This window comes from Chanodichthys erythropterus, chromosome 1 (genome assembly GCF_024489055.1).
Source record: "Chanodichthys erythropterus isolate Z2021 chromosome 1, ASM2448905v1, whole genome shotgun sequence".
Lineage (NCBI taxonomy): Eukaryota > Metazoa > Chordata > Actinopteri > Cypriniformes > Xenocyprididae > Chanodichthys > Chanodichthys erythropterus.
In genome coordinates this window covers 940743-963439 of record NC_090221.1, presented here as the reverse complement: position 1 = coordinate 963439, position 22697 = coordinate 940743, and the positions used below count along the sequence as shown (strand labels likewise).

Genomic DNA, 22697 nt, shown 5'->3' with positions numbered 1-22697 from the left:
ATGACATTTCTCTGCACTACTGTACTATACGTTGGTAGCCATTAAAGAAAACCTATTTAGTTTCATATTTATGTTTAAATATGCCTATTATAATGTTGTTTTTTAATTTCACCTATTTGATTAAGACAAGTGAACCACATGAGACATCATAAGATGCGCAATACATCTGGAGACATGGAGTGAGTCAGACATGATTTTGATCACTTCATTAAGTTTTGTTTTGTAGAAAGCCTTTCTTTAAAGTGAATTTCGTTTTGTAAAATTGTATCTTAACTGAATCAATGTTTCATCAACAAATTGCCTGGACTTAATAAATAAGAAGCAAATATATTCATGGATGCGCGGGCGCGATCACTGGCGCCTGAACTGGAGCGCGTCTTATAGGCTAAATGAACTGAAACGCAGCAGTCATGAGAAATATATCTATAGAAAGCTTGAAATGTCTTCTTTTAATCAAAATAATTCAAAACGAAAAGAAATGGGCTACTCTCTGATGATGTAATGTTCAGAGAGTAGCTCCTGTTCAACCTATATATGCTGCCACTGAGCCAAATAATGAGAAAGAACCAAATTGCATATCACAGCTATGCAGATGACACCCAGATTTACCTAGCCCTATCACCTAACGACTACAGCCCCATTGACTCCCTGTGCCAGTGCATTGATGAAATTAAAAATTGGATGTGTCTAAACTTCCTTCAGTTAAACAAAGACAAAACTGAAGTCATTGCGTTTGGAAACAAAGATGAAGTTTTCAAAGTGAACATGTACTTTCACTCTAGGGGTCAAACAACTAAAAATCAAGTCAAGAATCTTGGTGTGATCTTGGAGTCAGACCTTTTCAGTTTCAGTAGCCATGTAAAGACAATAACTAAATCAGCATATTATCATCTCAAAAATATTGCAAGAATTAGGTGCTTTGTCTCCAGTCAAGACTTAGAGAAACTTGTTCATGCTTTCATCACCAGCAGGGTGGATTATTGTAATGGGCTCCTCACTGGTCTTCCCAAAAAGACCATAAGACAGCTGCAGCTCGTACAGAACGCTGCTGCCAGGATTCTGAGCAGAACCCGAAAACATGAACACATCACACCAGTCCTCAGGTCCTTGCACTGGCTTCCAGTTGCATTTAGAATTGATTTTAAAGTACTGTTACTTGTTTATAAATCACTCAATGGCCTAGGACCTCAATACATTGCAGATATGCTCATAGAATATAAACCTAACAGATCACTCAGATCATCAGGATCAAGTCATTTAGAAATACCCAGGGTTCACTCAAAGCAAGGAGAGTCTACTTTTAGCTGTTATACCAGCCGCAGCTGGAACCAGCTTCCAGAAGAGATCAGGTGTGCTCCAACAGTAGCCACATTCAAATCCAGACTCAAAACACATCTTTTTACCTATGCATTTGCTGATAGAGCACTGTGCTATGTCCGAACTGTTTGCACTTTATTTTATACGTATTATCTTTTTATTCTTTTAATTCATTTTCCTGTTTTTATTTAATTTTTAATGTATTTTATATCTTTTATGTATCATCTTGTCATCATGCATTATTGCTGTCTGGCTGAAAGAGCTGGGAGAATTAGGAAGAAATTGATTAGGTTAAAATTTGGTAAATTTGACAAACCATGGGGAAATTTAAACTGTGGTGCATGGTTAAGATATCTCTGGATTACAGTCAGGACACTTTCCAAAGGGGGAAATTTCCAAAGGGGAAATTTGAACTGCGTTCCATAGGTAAGATATCTCCGGAAGGGGGATTAGGGCTGTGTGGTGCAGTTTGAGGTGTCTTGGCAAAAGGGGAGATTGAAACTTTGTTTATCAGTTTGAAGTGCCTTAGCAGGTAGCAGTAGTGTTGGATGAGGAAGATTAATTCTGATCTGCTCTGATGAATAGATCCGTTTAGATCCAACTCTGATGGACGACAACAACAACAACAACAAACTCCCTGAGACTTCCTAGCTCTTCCATCCAGATAGCAAAATTCTCTGTTTTTACTGTTATTTCTATTCCTTATGTTCTATTTTTATTATTCTTTCTATGTAAAGCACTTTGAATTACCATTGTGTATGAAATGTGCTATACAAATAAAATTGCCTTGCCTTGCCTTGTAATCCGAATGAAATGTGCATTCTCTAGGCACATCCACTGCGAAGATAAGAGTCAGCAATGTCAACTTCATCTTGACAACAATGTCAACTTCATATTTGCAGCCGACACCGATTTAGAAAACATTAGATTATTAAAAAACAATTAAAATGTCTCCTTGCTGTTTTTTTTCATATTCATAATAATTTCTTTTGCCAGTTCTTTGGCAAGCTTTATGCGTGCGCTTGAGTGCTATATAAATGTTAATTATAATATGCTCTCCAGTATTTAAGAAATTGAATGTGATTAGTCAACTAATGGCTTGAACAACTATAGTCGATGAGGAACAAAAAACTTATTTCACATAGGCCTATTTTCTATCCAGCATATCAATTGGGTAGGCTATTCTGATTTGAGCGCGCACACACACACACACACACACACACACACACACACACACACACACACACACACACACACACACACACACACACACACACACACACACACACACACAGACACAGACAGACAGACCTTTGTGCAATTGCTTCGGAAATCGGCAGGTCGAAAAATCGTGTCGTATATCACCTCGTCCTTACGATTTTCAGATAGATTTTCACTCGTGACGTGTGCGTGGACATACGATCTTCACACCATCAGAGTTCGCACCGTGTATGTCCGCATATGAACATCAAAAGGTAGGCCTATATGATACAGTACAACTTATAGAAAAGCATTGTGTCTCATAGGACATTTCCCTCAGGAATTGGGATGTCGCGTTTTTACCTGTTGGTTAAAAAAATGAATAGCCTAGCGTATATTGATCACAATCCACGCGATCAAGCTGACAAAATAAAAATAGTAAGATTGCAATAATTTTGACTTGAAATAAAGTTTTATCATTTTGACTCAAGACTCCGCTTTAAACTGTGAAAACTAGCCGAAAACCGTGTGATCATTCATACACAAAACATAAAACTGACATGATTGTGATTGGCAATAGTGTAGGCTACGTCAATCGGTTCACCTGACTCTGGGGAAAACATGCGATTTTAAACTACTTTATGATAAACATTAATATTTGTCAATGTATTTTAGCAAGCAGTTCTGAAGGAAAATCATGGTCTCTAAATTGATTCTTGAACAACGCACACGCTTGTCAACATGATAAATAGGTCTAATCTATAACCTTTTGCAATACAGAGTATAAAGTTGTGTAAAGTTTAGTAAAATGTTGATAAATTGTGGAGTCTTACCATACTGATATCCCAGATTTCAATATGTGGTGGTTTAAATGCTTGCTTGAGGTCTGTGTTAAAGATTTAAAGCAATTTTAAAGTTGTTGTTTTTTTGTCGTTGTTTTTTCCTCATTAATGCGAACACAAAAAATAAAATAAAATAATTATTTTATGCTCTATGGAGAGCCAACCCTTCTTCATTCGGTGGGTAGCATTACTTTTGGTTTGCGCTGTGTAATTCACAGAATTCCTAAAAAATATTTTGTCATCCAAAACTTAGTGACTTTTTTTGTCACGTCCGTAACGCTGTATATTTCCCTCATCTAAAATATAAAACAGTTGTATAGACTGGCATTTTTCTAATGTCTGGGCTCCTTTAGTAAGGGATTATGAATATACAAATAGAAGGTTCAATATGTTGCTATTAAATGCATTCTTTGAGGGTTTATATTTCAAGTTATGACTCCAAATGTCACGTCCATAATGCTGGAATTGCCCATATAATTTTGGCTGCACAGCAGCTCTTAAAGAATGGTGTCAGTATCCATCTTAAGTAAATTCAGTATTGATTCATTCCGATGTGAGAATCAATAGTTATTAATTTAGTTCATTTATCTATATCAGCACTGGAGTAAACAGTGATGTCATTGTCGAGCTCTGTTCAGTTTGCATACAATGCATCAAAACACTGTTGAATAGCAAATGTCAAGTGTCCCCAACTAAGCAAGCCAAAATCGACAGCGGCAAGGAACCTGAACTCCAACAGGTGACATCAGGTGGCAAACAGGTGTTAAAATGGAGAAAAAACCTTGGGAGAAACCAGGCTTAGTCGGGGGGCCAGTTCACCTCTGGCGAACAGTGCTTTGTTATGATTCAGGTTGCTATCATGAGTCTGATAGGATCGCAACAATCAAAGTATTTATTCCAGTTAAATCCAGTTGAGGATTGTATTCATCACGCTGGTATGGACTGTTTGTTGAGGAACAAACTGACACTTCAGGGCTGTGTTGTGGTTGTGTCAAGACGCAGGTCCTTGATCTCAGCTGGATACGGCCCGGATCCGGTTGACTACGGTAAACCTCGGGATAAACAGAAAGACTAATATTAGCGTAGATGCCATTCTTCTTCTGATGTAAAGAGTACATCTGGTGTTATAGGAAGTGTTCCCGGTTCCGGCTGAACTAATTTATGCAACCTAACAATCCTTTAATGGATTTGAAAAATATAAATTTATAATGTGTTATGTGTTTGCCAGGTTAAAGAGATGCGTTTTTAGGCCCTGTTTACACGTACATGGTTATTTTGAAAAACGGAGACATTTCCCTTCGTTTGCGCCCTTCGTTTATACGCAAACGGAGAATTTGCCTCTGAAAACGAGTCTTTCTAAAAACTCCGGCCAGAATGGAGATTTTGAAAATCTTCGTCTGCACGTTTGTATGTAAACTGAGACAAACGGGTGTTTAAACAGCCAACGTCACAGTATGCGCCAGAGCTCGCGCCTACGTCAAAAGTGCGACCTATGTTTACATGTGATCATGGAAGCGTTCAGAGTAGCAGTCGCATTCATGTTGGTGCAAACTGTTCTCGTGTGTTATTCATTGCTATTTATGCATTTATGTTGGTGCAAACACTACTCATGTATTATTCGTTGCTATTTTCTGGATTCTGATTGGCTTACGTGGGCTTGAGCTTCTCGTTACACCGCCACCTACAGGTTTGGCATGCTTTTGACGGCATATATACACGGGTACGTGTAAATTAACATTTTTCTGAAAACTGACATGTGTGCACGATGTTATTTTTGAAACCGGAGAGGTTGAAATGTCCGTTTATGAAAATAGCGGCCCACGTGTAAACGTAGCCTTAGTCTAGATTTAAACTGACAGAGTGTGTCTGCTTCCCGAACAATGCTAGGAAGATTGTTCCAGAGTTTAGGAGCCAAATAGGAGAAGGATCTACTGCCTGTGGTTGATTTTGATATTCTAGGTATTATCAGCTGGCCTGAATTCTGAGATCGCAATAAACGTGAAGGACTATAATGCATTAAGAGCTCGCTTAGGTACTAGGGAGCTATACCATTTAGTGCTTTGTAAGTAATTAGCAAGATTTTAAAATCGAGCTGTAGTTTATTTATCAAGTGAGCGGAACAACCACACAGTAAAGCATTACATCTCTTTGTTTACTACTACAAACTGATAACGGTCAGATAAGTATGATTTGAACCATGCCAATGCAATTCCACTAATGCCAACATCATTTTCGAGTCTATTTAAAGGAATATTGTGATCAAAAGTGTCAAATGCAGCACTAAGATCCAGTAACACTAATAGAGAGATACAACCACGATCTGATAAGAGCAAATCATTAATAACTCTAATGAGAGCAGTCTCAGTACTATGGTACGGTCTAAATCAGTGGTTTCAAACTGCAGGCCTGTGGGCCAATTACGGCCCGCCTTCCCCCTCCACACGGCCCGTAACTGATCTCAAAAATAAAACATAATCCGGCCCGCTAAATTATTATTATTTGTATTATTCTCTAGTTGTCTCATACCATATTCCACATGCAAAGAAAAAATCGCCGTTCTAAGGGGCTATTCACAGATATCGCGTCACATGTGCGGCCGCGCCACTTTCTCCTCCTTTCCCAAGACGCTTGTGCTCCCGTGGCGTCTGTTGTTGCTATGGAACCATGAACTGCGCTCTCCATGATAACGAAGTTTCAGCAAAAGAAAAAATTATTTTTAGTCCTTGCATCTGCTCAGGTGTAATGAAGCCCAGGTTGCTTTGATAGTGGCCTTCAGCTCATCTGCATTGTTGGGTCTGGTGTCTCTCATCTTCCTCTCATAGATTCTCTGTGGGGTTCAGGTCAGGTGAGTTTGCTGTCCAATCAAGCACAGTAACACCATGGACATTGAACCAGCTTTTGGTACAAATCCTGCTGGAAAATGAAATCAGCATCTCCATAAAGCTTGTCAGCAAAAGGAAGCATGAAGTGCTCTGAAATGTCCTGGTAGATGGCTGCGTTGACTGTGGACTTCAGAAAACACAGTGGACCAACACCAGCAGATGACATGCAGCCCAAATCATCACTGACTGTTTAAACTTCAAACTGAACTTCAAGCAACATGGTTTCTGTGCCTCTCCACTCTTCCTCCAGACTCTGGGACCTTGATTTCCAAATGAAATGCAAAATTTACTTTCATCTGAAAAGAGGACTTTGGACCACTGAGTGTCCAGATCTTCTCCTCCTTAGCCCAGGTAAGACACTTCTGACATTGTCTTTGGTTCAGAGGTGGTTTGGTACCTGAATGTGACAGTTGTAGCCCATTTCCTGAAGTTGCCTGTGTGTGGTGGCTCTTGATGCTCTGACTCCAGCTTCAGTCCACTCCTCCTGAAGCTCTCCTGAGTTATTAAATCGGCTTCACCTGACAATCTTCTCAAGCCTGTGGTCGTTCCTTTCGCTTGTACACCTTTTCCTACCACACATTTTCCTTCCAGTCATCTTTCCATGAATACGCTTTGGCACATCACTCTGAACAGCTCTTTCAGCAGTGACCCTCTGTGGCTTACCCTCACTGTAGAGGCTCTTGATGATCATCTTCTGGACACTGTCAGGTAGCCGACTTAATTGTTGATATAATTTTTTGACAAAAGGGTAGCGCGCCTGGAAAAATGAGCGCACCGCACCACATGTGCATCACGACCGCGCCGCTTCTATTGTGAGCGTGCTTGCCAAAATTACAATAAAAGCACTCGCGCAAGTCGCGAGCGTTGATTTAAACCACTGAAACGAGTCCGATGCGCGTCAAACGGCATCTTGGACAAATGTGGCTCAGCTGTGTGAGCAGAAGCGCTGCCAGGTGTCTGGTAAGAAATAGAATTGTGTACAGATATATTCAGGGATTGCATTTGTTCAGTACAGTGTTGTTCTAAAATTAAGGGAAAATATTTGCAATAACTGTTAAAACTGTATGTAACAATGATAGAAACACTGCTGTTTACATTTTTTTTTTTTTTTTTAAGAAAATATTTTAGAAATGAAATTTGAAGTAAATAAGAAATAATGCAAAGAAAAGTAAATTTTCATAAATTGTGCACTTTCTTGTGCTTGAATATTAAAATGGCCCTCCTGTGTGGTGTCAATCACAGCAACGGCCCCAGGCCAATTTGAGTTTGAGACCCCTGGTCTAAATCCTGACTGGAAATCCTCATAGATATTATTTCGTTCTAAAAAGGAACATAGTTATGATGAAACTGAAACTTTTCTAGTATTTTTGACAGAAAAATGAGATCGGCCTGTAATTGACTATGACCTCTGGAAGCATCTCTTTCAATAGCTTAGTCGGTATAGGGTCTAACATACATGTTGTTGATTTTGATGATTTAACGAGTTTAGACAATTCATCCTCTCTTAAAGCAGCGAATTAATTGAATTTTTCCTCAGGGACACTACAATGCACTGTCTGACATCATACTGTAGTCATATCATTGTCAATCTTGTGAAAACTTCTAGTTTTGTTTTCTTTCAGCTGTGCCCCATTTTTCTAGCTGCTCCCTTAAGGACCAGAGTATGCTGGTTGTACCATGGCTTTGGATTAATTTCCTTAAAGGTGCCCTAGAATTAAAAATTGAATTTACCTTGGCATAGTTGAATAACAAGAGTTCAGTACATGGAAAAGACTCCATTGTTTCCTCCTTCTTATATAAATCTCATTTGTTTAAAAGACCTCCGGAAAACGGGCGAATCTCAACATAACACAGACTGTTACGTAACAGTCGGGGTGTACGCCCCCATTATTTACATATGCCAGCCCATGTTCCCAACATTATGAAAGGCATTAGACAAGGGCAGCCAGTAACGTCTGGATGTGCACAGCTGAATCATCAGACTAGGTAAGCAAGCAATAACAACAGCGAAAAAAAGCAGATGGAGCGATAATAACTGACATGATCCATGATATCATGATATTTTTAGTGATATTTTGTAAATTGTCTTTCTAAATGTTTCGTTTGCATGTTGCTAATGTAGGCTACTGTTGGTTAAAGTTATCATCGTTTCTTACTGTATTCACGGAGACGAGCCGTCACTATTTTCATTTTTAAACAATTGCAGTCTGTATAATTCATAAACACAACTTCATTCTTTATAAATCTCTCCAACAGTGTGTAATGTTAGCTTTAGCCACGGAGTACTATCAAACTCATTCAGAATCAAATATAAACACCCAAATAAATACTATACTCGCATGACCTGAAGCATGCATGCAGCATACATGACGAACATCTTGTAAAGATCCATTTGAGGGTTATATTAGCTGTGTGAACTTTGTTTATCTAATGTATTATAGTGTCGCGAGCTTGATGCGCAGGGAGAATGAGATTTAAAGGGCCAGCAGCCACTGAATCGGTGCATAGTTAATGTTGCAACATCGAGGTCTTCTAAGCTGTCTGGTATGCTAAGGCAATGAAACTGATGAGGAAGATTATTTATAAAGCGATCTTTAGTGATAGAAGTGATGGTTCTACCATATTTGTAGCAGGGAGGGAGTTTAGCAGCCTTGGCTAAATGTAGCATACACAATACTAGATAATGATCTGAGATGTTGTCACTCTGCAGCAGAATTTCAACTGCATCAATATCGATTCCATGTGACAATATTAGATCTAAAAATATGATTACGATAATGAGTGGGTCCTGACACATGTTGTTTAACACCAATAGAGTTTAGAATGTCTGTAAATGCCAATCCCAATGCATCTTTTTCATTATCTACAAGGATATTAAAATCACCAACAACAAGGACTTTATCCGCAGCTAGTACTAACTCTGATAGAAAATCAGCAAATTCTTTGATAAAGTCTGTATGGTGACCTGGTGGCCTGTATACAGTAGCCAGTACAAATGTCAACTTACATGACGTTACATAAAGTACCATCACTTCAAAGGAATTATATTTGAAAGACTTACTGAGTAATACTGTAAATATTACTATAAATTACAGTAACACCTCCCCCTTTGACTTTCTGTATAGCATTCAAAACAAAGCTATACAGAGTTACAGGAGCAATCGAGCAGGCAGCAGCAGACAGGAACAAACGATCTTATAACCCAAACATGAATTATGTCCTTCTATCCATCTTCAGTCATAGATGGACAAAAGTGTGTCTATACTGCATTTAATTATGAGACTGAAGTATCTCCTGTTATAAAGTGTTTTATCTTTCTGTTCACGTTTCCAGCTTTGAGTCTCTGAAGAATTACTGGTCAAAAGCTGAAGGATCAAAATTCAGTGAGAGAAAACCATCAAATAACAAAAGGTATTTCATGTGTTTTTTGTAAAACCCATTTACTTATTTAGTCTTGGTGTGTCATCAGCTACTTAAAGGGAGGGGGGGGGTATAATGCTATTTCATGTATTCTGAATTATTTACACTTTTAAAGAGTTGGATTCTCTTTCTAAACAAGGCCAAAGTTTCAAAACACGAATGACAGAGTATTTCTGTGCCAAAAATTCTCTTCCAAATCCTTACAGGATTCGGGATCTTTTTTTCGAGTATGTGCCTGGTTGATGTCAAAAATGTCAAAATTCCTTGTACTGGCACTTTTCCCAGAAGGGCGTGCGCACACGTCGACCAGAGCAAGAGAGCAAGGGCACGCCCATCATTGCGCATTCGGCTTTTCCGAAGTTGTCGGCAGCGCTGCACAGGTCACAGGACTGCACAAATAATGTCACTAAAGAAATCTGTTTTTGGTTCTGAGGGAAAGATAACCTTGCTTCCCAAAGAACCCAGTGTTAAGTGGAGCTGAGTTTTCTGCTCACACATTACATTGATGTGCTCTCGACATTTATTAAAATAACCATAGAAACTGATAGATCTTGTAAGACAGAACTGATAGAGCTAGAGATAGATAGAACTGATAGACTTTTTTATTGGTTAAAATGAATAGAGAATATCTTGTGTTTTTCCGTGGCTACTCGTGCCCTCAGGATCGGCGCTTTTGGTTTTATAAACAAGGCCCAGTTCTATGCTGGATTTACTGATTGTTTGAAACTGAAATATGGAGTGGTCACAGCAATAATGATCCTGGTCATGAGTCGGAACTGCAGGTGGCGAGTAAGATTGCATCAAATGTCTGTTTTGTTGGCAATAGGCGCCTAAGTGCATGTAATGTAAACAACACAAATGTGGTGAATTCATAAATTCATTATTCATTATTCACTATACACTATATTCATTATAATATTCAAAAGTTATCCAGGCATAATGCAATGGTGAATTGTGTGTGTTTAAATATATTTGTTTAGCTGACCATTGATAGCTTGCAGACGATTGTATGCAAAAGCTGAGCGTGCTCGACACTCTTTAACTCTGCTCGCACGACACGCCTCCGGGCGCTCGGCTGTTTTCAGAAATACTCAGTAAAGCGTATGTATCTTTTATAAATATGATGAAACTAAATACTGTTTGGAGATATGAAGGATGCACTACTACTTTATAAGTACTCAAGATTAACATGAGATTGGCAGAAACTGTGTGTGATACACAGTTAGTATAGTGCAGCTATGCTGCATTTAATTATTATTTGCCACATTAAACCCTTTCAAAGGTCAGACTCACATGTATTCAGCTCTGTGTCTGTGAAGAGTGACTGTTCAAAAGGTGAATTACCAAACTTCAGTGAGAGAAAACCATCAACTAACAAAAGGTATTTCATGAGTTTCTTATTGTTGGACACACATAGACTGTGTGAATATTTTATATTATGAATATTGTCAGCAAATATTTATTTTGAAACATTTTTGTTTAAAATTATAAATTTATAATCAGCAGTGATATAAAAACCTAAAGGGAGCATCAGCAACAAGATTGAAATTTGAAGATTTTTATTATTATTTATAATTCTGTTTCTTGTGAAAGCCATTTATTTTAGTGTGCTGACATAACTGCTGCACAACATATTAAAATGCCTATTGTTAGTGCAGAATTCACTATATATACTAAAATAGATCCTACACTTTAACAGCATACATTTTAAATAGCTCATGTTTTCTTTTCTGTTAAAAACAATAATAATATTTTGTCTGAAAATGCAGTATTTTATTTTATTGGCTAAAAGGGTTCAATGGAAGACATCAGACTCAGATGTTCAGACTCACAGGAAACACAAGAATTTCAATGAACAACTCATAGAGATCTTCCAGGTAAGGCAAGGCAATTTTATTTGTATAGCACATTTCATACACAATGGTAATTCAAAGTGCTTTACATAAAGAAGAATAATAAAAATAGAACATAATGAATAGAAATAACAGTAAAAACAGAGAAATTTTGCTATCTGGATGGATGAGCTAGGAAGTCTTAGGGAGTTTTTTGTTGTTGTTGTTGTCCGTCAGAGTGGATCTAAACGGATCTATCCATCAGAGCAGATCTGAATGGATCTTCCTCACATGACAGGACTGCTACCTGTTAAGGCACTTCAAACTGATAAACAAAGTTTCAATCTCCCCTTTTGCCAAGACACCTCAAACTGCACCACACAGCCCTAATCCCCCTTCCGGAGATATCTTTTGCAGTTCAACGCAGTTCAAATTTCCCCTTTGGAAATTTCCCCCTTTGGAAAGTGTCCTGACTGTAATCCAGAGATATCTTAACCATGCACTACAGCTCAAATTTCCCCATGGTTTGTCCCCTTATCCAAATTTACCAAATTTTAACCTGATCACAAATGCTTTCTTCCTGATTCTCACATCTTTTTCAACTAGACAGCAATATTTAAAATGCATTAAAAGTCAGAATAACAAGATGATACATAAAAGATATAAAATACATTAAAAATGAAATAAAAACAGAAAAAGGAATTAAAAGAATAAAAAGATAATACGTATAAAATAAAATACAAACAGTTCGGACATAGCACAGTGCTCTATCAGCAAATGCATAGGTAAAAAGATGTGTTTTGAGTCTGGATTTGAATGTGGCTACTGTTGGAGCACACCTGATCTCTTCTGGAAGCTGGTTCCAGCTGCGGCTGGCGTAACAGCTAAAAGCATACTCTCCTTGCTTTGAGTGAACCCTTGGTATTTCTAAATGACTTGATCCTGATGATCTGAGTGATCTGTTAGGTTTATATTCTATGAGCATATCTGCAATGTATTGAGGTCCTAGACCATTGAGTGATTTATAAACAAGTAACAGTACTTTAAAATCAATTCTAAATGCAACTGGAAGCCAGTGCAAGGACCTGAGGACTGGTGTGATGTGTTCATGTTTTCGGGTTCTGCTCAGAATCCTGGCAGCAGCGTTCTGTACGAGCTGCAGCTGTCTTATGGTCTTTTTGGGAAGGCCAGTGAGGAGCCCATTACAAAATTCCACCCGGCTGGTGATGAAAGCATGAACAAGTTTCTCTAAGTCTTGACTGGAGACAAAGCATCTAATTCTTGCAGTATTTTTGAGATGATAATATGCTGATTTAGTTACTGTCTTTACATGGCTACTGAAACTCAGGTCTGACTCCAAAATCACACCAAGATTCCTGACTTGATTTTTAGTTGTTTGACCCCTAGAGTGAAGGTACGTGTTCACTTTGAGAACTTCATCTTTGTTTCCAAATGCAATGACTTCAGTTTTGTCTTTGTTTAACTGAAGGAAGTTTAGGCACATCCAATTTTTAATTTCATCAATGCACTGGCACAGGGAGTCAATGGGGCTGTAGTCGTTAGGTGATAGGGCTAGGTAAATCTGGGTGTCATCTGCATAGCTGTGATATGCAATTTGGTTCTTTCTCATTATTTGGCTCAAGTGCAGCATATATAGGTTGAACAGGAGGGGTGCAAGTATTGAACCTTGAGGGACTCCGCATGTCATGGATGTCCATTCAGACTTGTGGTCACCGATACTCACATAATAACCTCTTCCCTTCTAAGTATGACCTGAACCATTTAAGGACCATCCCAGAAAGCTGGGTTGCAGTTTTCCAGCCTGTCAAGAAGTATGTTGTGATCGACAGTGTCAAATGCAGCACTGAGATCGAGAAGAACCAGCACTGATAATTTACCTGTATCTGTGTTTAGGCGAATATCATTTATTATCTTTATGAGCGCTGTCTCTGTGCTGTGATGTGGTCGGAAACCAGATTGAAAGTTGTCAAAATATCCTTTCAAGCTTAAGAACTTGTTCAGCTGACTGAAAACAACTTTTTCAATGATCTTGCCTATGAAAGGAAGATTTGAGATTGGTCTGTAGTTGCTCAATATGGTGTTATCCAGATTGCTCTTTTTCAGGAGGGGCTTAACAACTGCAGTTTTCAGGGATTTTGGAAAAGTCCCAGAGAGAAGTGAGGCGTTTACCATTTCTAGGAGATCTGCTTCTAAACAGTTAAACACGCTTTTGAAAAAAGATGTGGGAAGTGTGTCAAGGGCGCAGGTTGATGTTTTAAGGTGCTGTACTGTTTCTTCCAAAATGTTACCATCAATTGCTTCGAAAACAGACATAATAGCTGCTTTCTGAGGTTGTGATCTGATCTGTTTTACCCCAGTGCCGCTCAAGGATGTGCTGATCGCCTTTCTGATATTATTAATTTTCTCAGAGAAGAAGGAAGCAAACTCACAGCATTTGCTGTCTGAGAGCATTTCACAGGGAATCTGACTTGGGGGGTTTGTTAGTCTCTCTACAGTAGCAAAAAGAGTGTGGGTGTTGTTTAAGTTTCTGTTTATAATATTTGAGAATATTTGCCTAGTTCCACATTGAAAGCATGAAGAATATTTTTATAGATGTTATAATGGATTTCGAGTTTTGTCTTTCGCCACATGCGCTCAGCTTTTCTGCATTGTCTTTTCATATTTTGCACTGCTGTTGAGTTTCTCCACGGTGCTTTTTGTCTGCCACTTTTCTTCCTGACTTTCACAGGAGCAATGTTATCAATAACATTCTGTACTTTTGAGTTAAAAGAATCAAGGTGAAAATCAACAGAGTCTGCAGATATGCTTGGTGTTAAAGACATAGCCTTCATAAACAGTGCACTAGTATTCTCATTTAAGCATCGCTTTTTGACCGAGACGGATCTAGCTTCAACAGTTGGAGAGATCAATTTATCAAAGAAAATACAGAAATGATCAGATAGCACTACATCCTTAATGACAATGGATGAAATGTTTAGACCCTTACTAATAATTAAATCTATAGTGTGTCCCCGATTATGTGTAGGTCCATGTACATGTTGAGTCAGATCAAAAGTATTCAAAAAATTTATGATTTCTTTTGCCATATTGGATTCTGCATTTTCTATGTGGATGTTAAAGTCCCCAGTAATAGCAAAACAGTCAAACTCAGAGGAAATTGCTGATAACAGTTCTGTAAATCCTCCACAAAGGCTGGAGAGTATTTTGGAGGCCTGTAAATAACTATAAGTAGAATGCGAGGAGCACCTTTTAACACAATACCCAAGTATTCAAAAGACAAGTAATCACCAAATGACACTTGCTTGCATTGATAGACATCTTTAAATAGAGCAGCAACACCTCCACCTCTCCTAACAGCTCTGCAGACACTCATAAAAGTAAAGTTAGGAGGGGCTGTTTCATTCAGGATTATTAAACTGCAACTGTCTTCAAGCCATGTTTCATTTAGAAGCATAAAATCTAGGTTGTTTGTGGTTATAAAGTCATTGACTAGAAGTGATTTATTTTTAAGTGAGCGGAAGTTTAAAAGTGATAACTTAACAGTCTTACTTTCTGTCTCTACAGTAATCTTAGTTTGACGTGTAATAGGCAGCAGAGTAAATGGGTTTGCCAAATGGTTTGAGAAGGCCTTAGGCTTTCTATCACGTAATAAAACAGAAATAGAGAAAGCAGCAGGCACACTGGGTTCCCGCTTGTTCTGTAAACATTTGACAAAGTCACTGTTATCATAGCGGGGACCCGACACACATCACTGAGGGCTGTTATCGGTTGTTTTTGGTTCACCTAGAACAGATGATGGAGGGTGAGGTCCCTGGCGTTGTGGCAGGGGCCGAAGAGCTCTCGCAGGAGGAGGGGGTGGCCGAGTTGGGCCCACAGGATTTGGTGGTTTCGGGGCTTGACGCTTTTTTGTTGATATCTGGGGGCTTGCAGCAAAAGGGTGGGAGAGTTTGGTTCCAGCATACACCAGTTCCTCCATTTTCTCTGAGAAGCACAGAAGAAGTGATGCTGGAGAGAGGGATAATGTGTCCGGTGAGAGGGGCTGTTGCTCTGGTGTTGCCGGAGGCTGTAATATGTTGTCCTGGCTTCCCTGGCTGTTTTCCCAAAAGTCGTCCTTGGGTGCTGAATCTTGGAGCAGTTCTAACACGTCACTGTCTCTCGGTGAGCTCTGTGGGCAGGGCTCAGTCAGGATTGTGCCCGTGAGCAGTGGTTGTTGTGGCTGCGTGGTGTTATCATTGACCTTGTGGGATGTGTCAACCGCATGTCCATTCAGATGCTGAAATGAAGTCCTGTGGTCAGTTGTACACTGTCCAGGTGTGTTTGTGCCATTCAGATTGGCACACACTGCTGAAGGATGATGGAGGGAGAAATAGATATTGTCCTTTAGCACTCTTGAGCCCAGTTTGTTTGGGTGCAGGCCATCATGAGTGAACAGTTGTCTCTGACTCCAGAACAGATTGAAGTTGTCGATGAAATTCAGTCCTTTTAAGTTGCAGGTTTTTTGCAGTCATATGTTAAAGGAACACTCCACTTTTTTTGAAAATAGGCTCATTTTCCAACTCCCCTAGAGTTAAACAGTTGAGTTTTACCGTTTTCGAATCCATTCAGCCGATCTCCAGTTCTGGCGGTACCACTTTTAGCATAGCTTAGCATAGTTCATTGAATCTGATTAGACCGTTAGCATCGTGCTTAAAAATGACCAAAGAGTTTTGATATTTTTCCTATTTAAAACTTGACTCTTCTGTAGTTAAATCGTGTACTAAGACCGACAGAAAATGAAAAGTTGCGATTTTCTACACCAATATGTCTAGGAACTATACTCTCATTCCGGCGTAATAATCAAGGAACTTTGCTGCCGTATCATGGCTGCAGCAGGCGCAATGATATTACGCAGCGTCTCTCACAAACGTCTCCATGGTTGCAAGGCACGTTCCCTGTGCAAGCAGGGGCTCACGGGCGCTGCGTAATATCATTGCGCCTGCTGCACCCATGGAACGGCAGCAAAGTTCCTTGATTATTACGCCAGAATGAGAGTATAGTTCCTAGCCATATCAGCCTAGAAAATCACAACTTTTTATTTTCCGTCGGTCTTAGTACACGATTTAACTAAAGAAGAGTCAAGTTTTAAATAGGAAAAATATCAAAACTCTTTGGTCATTTTTAAGCGCGATTCTAACGGTCTAATCAGATTCAATGAACTATGCTAAGCTATGCTAAAAGTGGTACCGCCAGAACCGGAGATCGGCTGAATGGATTCGAAAATGGTAAAACTCAACTGTTTAACTCTAGGGGAGTTGGAAAATGAGCCTATTTTCAAAAAAAGTGGAGTGTTCCTTTAAGCCCAAGCAACCGTGTAAATCTATTTGTTCCTCTTGCTGGGAGTGGTCCACTGATGAATGACTGAACTTTTAGTCTTCTAAGCATTTCAAAAAGTTCATTGAAATCCCTTTTAAGGAGTTCTGACTGCTCCTTCCGAATATCATTCTTCCCCACATGGATGATTAGTCGATTTGCAGTCTTATATTTCATCAGAATGCTCTTAAGTTCCCTGTTTACATCAGAAACTGTTGCTTGTGGAAGGCAGCATGTAGTTGTATCCCTGCTGCTAATGTTTCTGATAAGAGTCACCCACTATCAGAGTCCTAGGCTCAGCTGCTCTATGAGCTGAGTGCCGCTGTCTGCTCGAACTTGAGCGGCAGTTAGCATCGGTGTTAGCTGCTGGCTGATTTGATCTGTGTCCTTGGGGATTCCATACCCACATTCATCATGTCTGAAGATTCCTCACCCACATTCATTAACACTTCAAATCTGTTCTCCAGATGTATTGGCAGTGGTAGGGAGCTAGTGTTTGGGGTAGAGGATGCTACTGCATTAATATGCGATACTCATGACAATCTGATATCTCAAGTGCCTTTGGGTCTCGCTCCCTGTTTGTGCCATCGATTAGTATGTTGATCAATTTCGGCACTCAGTATGGTCTGTTTAGGGGCATTAGATTCATGGGACTCACCAATAGCGAACAGTTTTTAAATTTAGACTGAAGGTAGGAAAACTTTTTTTTAAGACCCATAAATAATAATCAAAATGTAAAAGTACATTTGTTTTTGTGTGTTAAAAATTACATCAATTTAAAAAATACATGTTAATTTGGTTTCTTTTACAAATATGTTCAATATCTAAATAAATAGTTTTGACCAAATATGGATGTGGATCTGGTTAAATTGTGCTGTTCTTTGTCTTATTTTTTTCTTGCTTTGTTTGCAGGATCTTGAGACCAAAATAATCACGTTTCTGAAGAATGAATTAGAAAAGTTTAAGAAAATATTACAGAAAGAGAACACACAATACTTTGTGAAGGACTTTAATGAGAATAGATGCAGTACCAAAGCAGCAGCTCTTGATCTCACACTACATTACCTGAGAGAGATGAAGCAAGATGAAGCTGCTGATACTCTAGAAGGTTGGAGACTCATGATCATCTGTCAGATTGACAGACTAAAAAATTTAGACTGAAACTATCTATTCTTTGTTCCTGTGTTTAGATGAGCTGTTCTTCATTCATCAGCTAAAATGTAACCTAAGGAAGAAGTATCAACGTGTGTTTGAAGGAATTGCAAAGCATGGTGACTCCATACTTCTGAATAACATCTACACAGATCTCTATATCACTCAGGGTGGCAGTGAACAGGTCAATACTGAACATGAGGTCAGACAGATTGAAGTTGCTTCCAGGCGTCATGAATCTCAAGAGACACAGGTTGAATGCACAAATTTGTTTGAAGCACCTGAACAAGATGAGGAGATCCGAACTGTACTGACAAAAGGAGTCGCTGGCATTGGAAAATCAGTCTCTGTGCAAAAGTTTGTTCTGGACTGGGCTGAAGGAAAAGAAAATCAAGATATCAGCTTCCTATTTCCTCTTCCATTCAGAGAGATGAACTTAAAGGAGAAAGAAAAAGTAAGTTTTAAAGACCTTATAACTCAATTTTTCCCAGAGACAAAAGGACTGAACTTTACAAGAAGGATTCAATTCAAAGTTCTGTTCATCCTTGATGGATTGGACGAATGTCGCCTTCCTCTGAAGTTTGATTGTAATGAGACATGGCGTGATGTATCGTCACCAGCCTCTCTGGATGTTCTCCTAACAAACCTCATGAAGGGAAATCTGCTTCCTTCTGCTCTCATCTGGATCACCACCAGACCAGCAGCTGCCAGTAAGATTCCTCCTGACTGTATCGACCGGCTGACAGAGATACGAGGATTCAATGATGCACAAAAGGAAGAGTACTTCAAGAAAAGATTCACGGATCAGAATCAGGCCAACACAATCATTGATCATGTTAAAAAATCAAAGAGTCTCTTTATCATGTGCCACATCCCAGTCTTCTGCTGGATTTCAGCCACTGTTCTCCAGAACATTCTGGAGGAGAAAAGAAATAATGATGTGAAAAACAATCAGGCTGATGAGTTCTCTAAAACACAGCCAGAATCAAATACTGAAGACACTCCCAAGACTCTGACACAAATGTACACACACTTTCTCCGCTTTCAGATCCAGCAGAGCCGCCGGAAGTATGATGGAGAATATGCACTAGATGTTTCCTGGGATAAAGATGCCATCCTTTCACTGGGGAAACTGGCATTTCATCAGCTGGAAAGAAACAACCTGATCTTCTATGACACAGACCTGGAAGCCTGTGGTATTGACGTCTATAAGGCATCAGTTTACTCAGGCATGTGTACCCAGATCTTTATGGAGGAAACGGGGATCATTTTTGGGACCATGTACTGCTTTGTTCACTTGAGCATTCAAGAGTTTATTGCAGCCCTTTATGCACATCTGTTTCTAGACATCAACAAGACAAGTGTATTTATTCATGAGTCAACAGGACAGGAAAACAAAAATGAAACCATGATTGATTTACTCAAGACTGCAGTGGACAAGGCGCTCGAAAGTGACAATGGACACCTGGACCTTTTCCTTCGCTTCCTCCTCGGTCTGTCACTCCAGTCCAATCAACGACTCTTACAGGGTCTGTTATCACAGCAAGATGACACTGACCAGAGCAACAAGGAAATAGTTCAGTACATCAAGCAGAAATTAGAATATAATCTGTCGGCAGAGAGATCCATGAATCTGTTCTACTGTTTGAATGAACTGAACGACCAAACTCTGGTGAAAGAGATTCAGACCCACCTTAGCAAAGGAAGCCTCTCATCTGGTGACCTTTCACCTGCCCAGTGGTCTGCTCTGGTCTTTGTGTTGTTGACATCAGAGGAAGAGCTGGAGGAGTTTGAGCTTCAGAAATTCAAGAAATCAGACGAGTGTCTCATTAGATTATTGGCAGTCATCAAAACCTCCAGAAGAGCTCTGTAAGTCCATTCGTATTTTTTTGTCATGTTTTGGTCTCATCCAGGATATTTACAGACTACTAAATGTTTATATTATCATTTGTTACTCTATATCTCACAATAAAATTATATTTTAAATGCTTGATTTAAGAATAGTATTAGTTCTGTAATTTTAATAGTGGGGGGCAAACATAATTCATTGCACTACATAGATGATTGAGAGATTTACAAATGAATGTTTATCAAAAACCCATTGAATTGCATTTAATGTATACATTTTAACATAATTTTTCTAAAGCAAAAAAGTTTCTTCAGTTCAGTAATTGTTTATCCTGAAATATTAATAACTATATATAGAAGTTAGATTGAAGTACTTTTTGGTTTACTTTAACCAGTAAAGATTTTACAGCAAAAAGAAATGTGAACCACAAACCTGAAGGTGGATATTTTTTTTTTTTTTTTTTAATTAAACTAAAACGCTTTTTACTTGCTAAAAAGTGTGAACTATCAAACAGATGACAGAAGGCATGTAGTAGTGTTGTGGCAAAAAAATCAACTCCGACTCTACTGCATAAGAGACAAACACGTCCAATTGTCTTTAAAGCTTTTATTTCTTGCAAGAAAGGTCAGACAGGTCATACAGAAACACAAGTAGCTGCAGAGTGTAAGACAAAGAACGAAAGCTTCCCCTCACTTTTATATCTCTAACCTCCAAGGCCGAAGCCTCTATCCTTTTACCATATTTGGAACATCTCTTATTGGCTGTAACTTTCCACACATTGTTAGCACAGACATATTTTTAACATACATCTTGCATTTCGCATATCTTGCTTTCTATTTCTGACATCTATTTTAACACTATGTTAAACATTACCACTTAAGCTAACATCATACCATGTTCCATAAGCATCATATTTCACAAGAATACAGGTAAAAAGCATATGAAAAATTAAAATTTCCACAACAATTCCCTCTTCTTATCATTCATTGATAACTAATGATTACTTCTACTTCATTTCACATCACACTTAAGCATTTTCTAAGAAAGTTAGAAAATGCTTAAGGCTTTTTCTGTGGGGATAGACCCTGTGTTTTAGCAAGCTAAATAGGATAAAGAATGGGCTTTACCATGAAGTCAAATACCTTGGTCACATTTTACTATCACATTCTTTGAGGAATAACCACTAATCATCCATATTGATCTTATAGTATCTTATACAGAAAATTTAAGTTCTTACGTCACATTTATGCTCTTCATTTCTGATCTTCATACAAACAACAAATTCAGATACATCACCCAATCATAGAAATTCTTCATTTTACAGACATATAGCATGCACATTTAGATTCTATAACATCTTATCACAACAGATCCATTTTTTAGCCCACGATGTGTCATTGTCCAGCCTCAGTGGTGATTTGGAATTCCTTGAGCTGATTTCACCTGTACACAAGCTTTAGACAGGATAGAAAACATTTCTTTGCAATAGTTCAACATGTCATGTTCACACAATTCTGTTGATGCCACTTGTTGTTTAGCCCCTTCTATTCCCAAAAATGGGTTCTTCCAACCTAATTAAAAATTTTCATGCATATTTTCAGCCATACATTCGTTAGTTACCATCCCCCTTTTTGATGTATTGTTCATCATCAATTGATCATAGTGGTTGGGGACATGTTTCTCTAAACAACATTTGCCATCAACACTAAACTAAAATCCATCTTTAATTCTGCAACCAGATTTTCTCCAGCTTTCTCTGTCTCTGAACATGCTCTGTAAAGAGTTTGAAAAATCAAGGTTATTTTCAGATGACAGTTTACACACAATCTCCTGTGTCTGCTCCAGCACTTCCTAAAGAAACAGAAACTTTTTTCATTAGTTTGGGCACAACCAGAAATTCAAACCACAGCACCCCAAAGATCGTCTACCACCCCAAACTAATAATGAGCACTTGTATAGATAATCACAATTCTTTCCACCTTGACTTCTCCCTTGTATTCTGTCATAAAAGCTCCTAACTTCTCACTATAACTCACATTGTCACTCTTTTCTTGAGACTCCAGTCTGCAGTCTCAACACACTTCTCTGACAAACCAGACCACTTTATTCTTATGTTTAGCTCAAAATTTAGTAGGTACCTCAGCCAATGCTTGGTGTACTTCTGAAGCGCAATTGTTTACTGTTGAATGATTTTTCTTTACTCTGTTTTTTCAATTGGTATTACAATTCTTTTAGTCAGTCTACCCCCTCCAGTGAGGGTCAAAACTCATCTGCTTATACCAAATAGTTAGAGGACAGCCCTGAAACTAACACTTTACATTCCATGGTCACAACTTATCCTTCGTTATTCCAGTCTGTTGTTTTGTCTCTGAAGACAGAGCCATCTACAAACAACACGTCCTCACAGTTATCAAATGGTTTATCTAGCAGGTCAAGTCATGGTGTACAGACTTGATCAAGGATAGTCAAACAACAATGATGTTTCTTCTCATCATCCTTCGTTCTATGAAGGTTACTGGGCTCTCTGGATAATCTTGTTTACTGCCAGTGTGTCACTGTTTCTCTGCCGTCAAGTCTACATTTTACATTTAGCATTGTGATCACACATAGCTGACAGTGTTTAAATTCAGACCCCAAGTTGAATTTAGACAAGGGGTTTTAACCCATGGACGGCAATCTTCAATTTCACAATTCCAATTTTCCATAAATACTTAAACTTACTGATCCAGAGAGTAATTCAAATCAATATCATAAATGACAAAAGTAGTCATAATTACCATTAGTAGACAGAGCTGGATGAACAATCCACTTAAAGCTCGTCCCATGTTCTGTA

General features: G+C 38.7%; 1 protein-coding gene across 1 annotated transcript in view; it reads left to right on the top strand.

Moving 5' to 3' along the window:
- Window positions 1-22697, top strand: part of LOC137019234 (NACHT, LRR and PYD domains-containing protein 12-like) — a 92962-nt gene that overhangs the window by 3739 nt on the left and 66526 nt on the right. Inside the window, exons 4-8 of the mRNA XM_067384484.1 lie at window positions 9575-9652; window positions 10944-11042; window positions 11454-11538; window positions 17776-17971; window positions 18054-19884. Of these exons, the coding sequence (XP_067240585.1) occupies window positions 9575-9652; window positions 10944-11042; window positions 11454-11538; window positions 17776-17971; window positions 18054-19884 (2289 nt within the window). The remainder of the gene's footprint in view (window positions 1-9574; window positions 9653-10943; window positions 11043-11453; window positions 11539-17775; window positions 17972-18053; window positions 19885-22697) is intronic.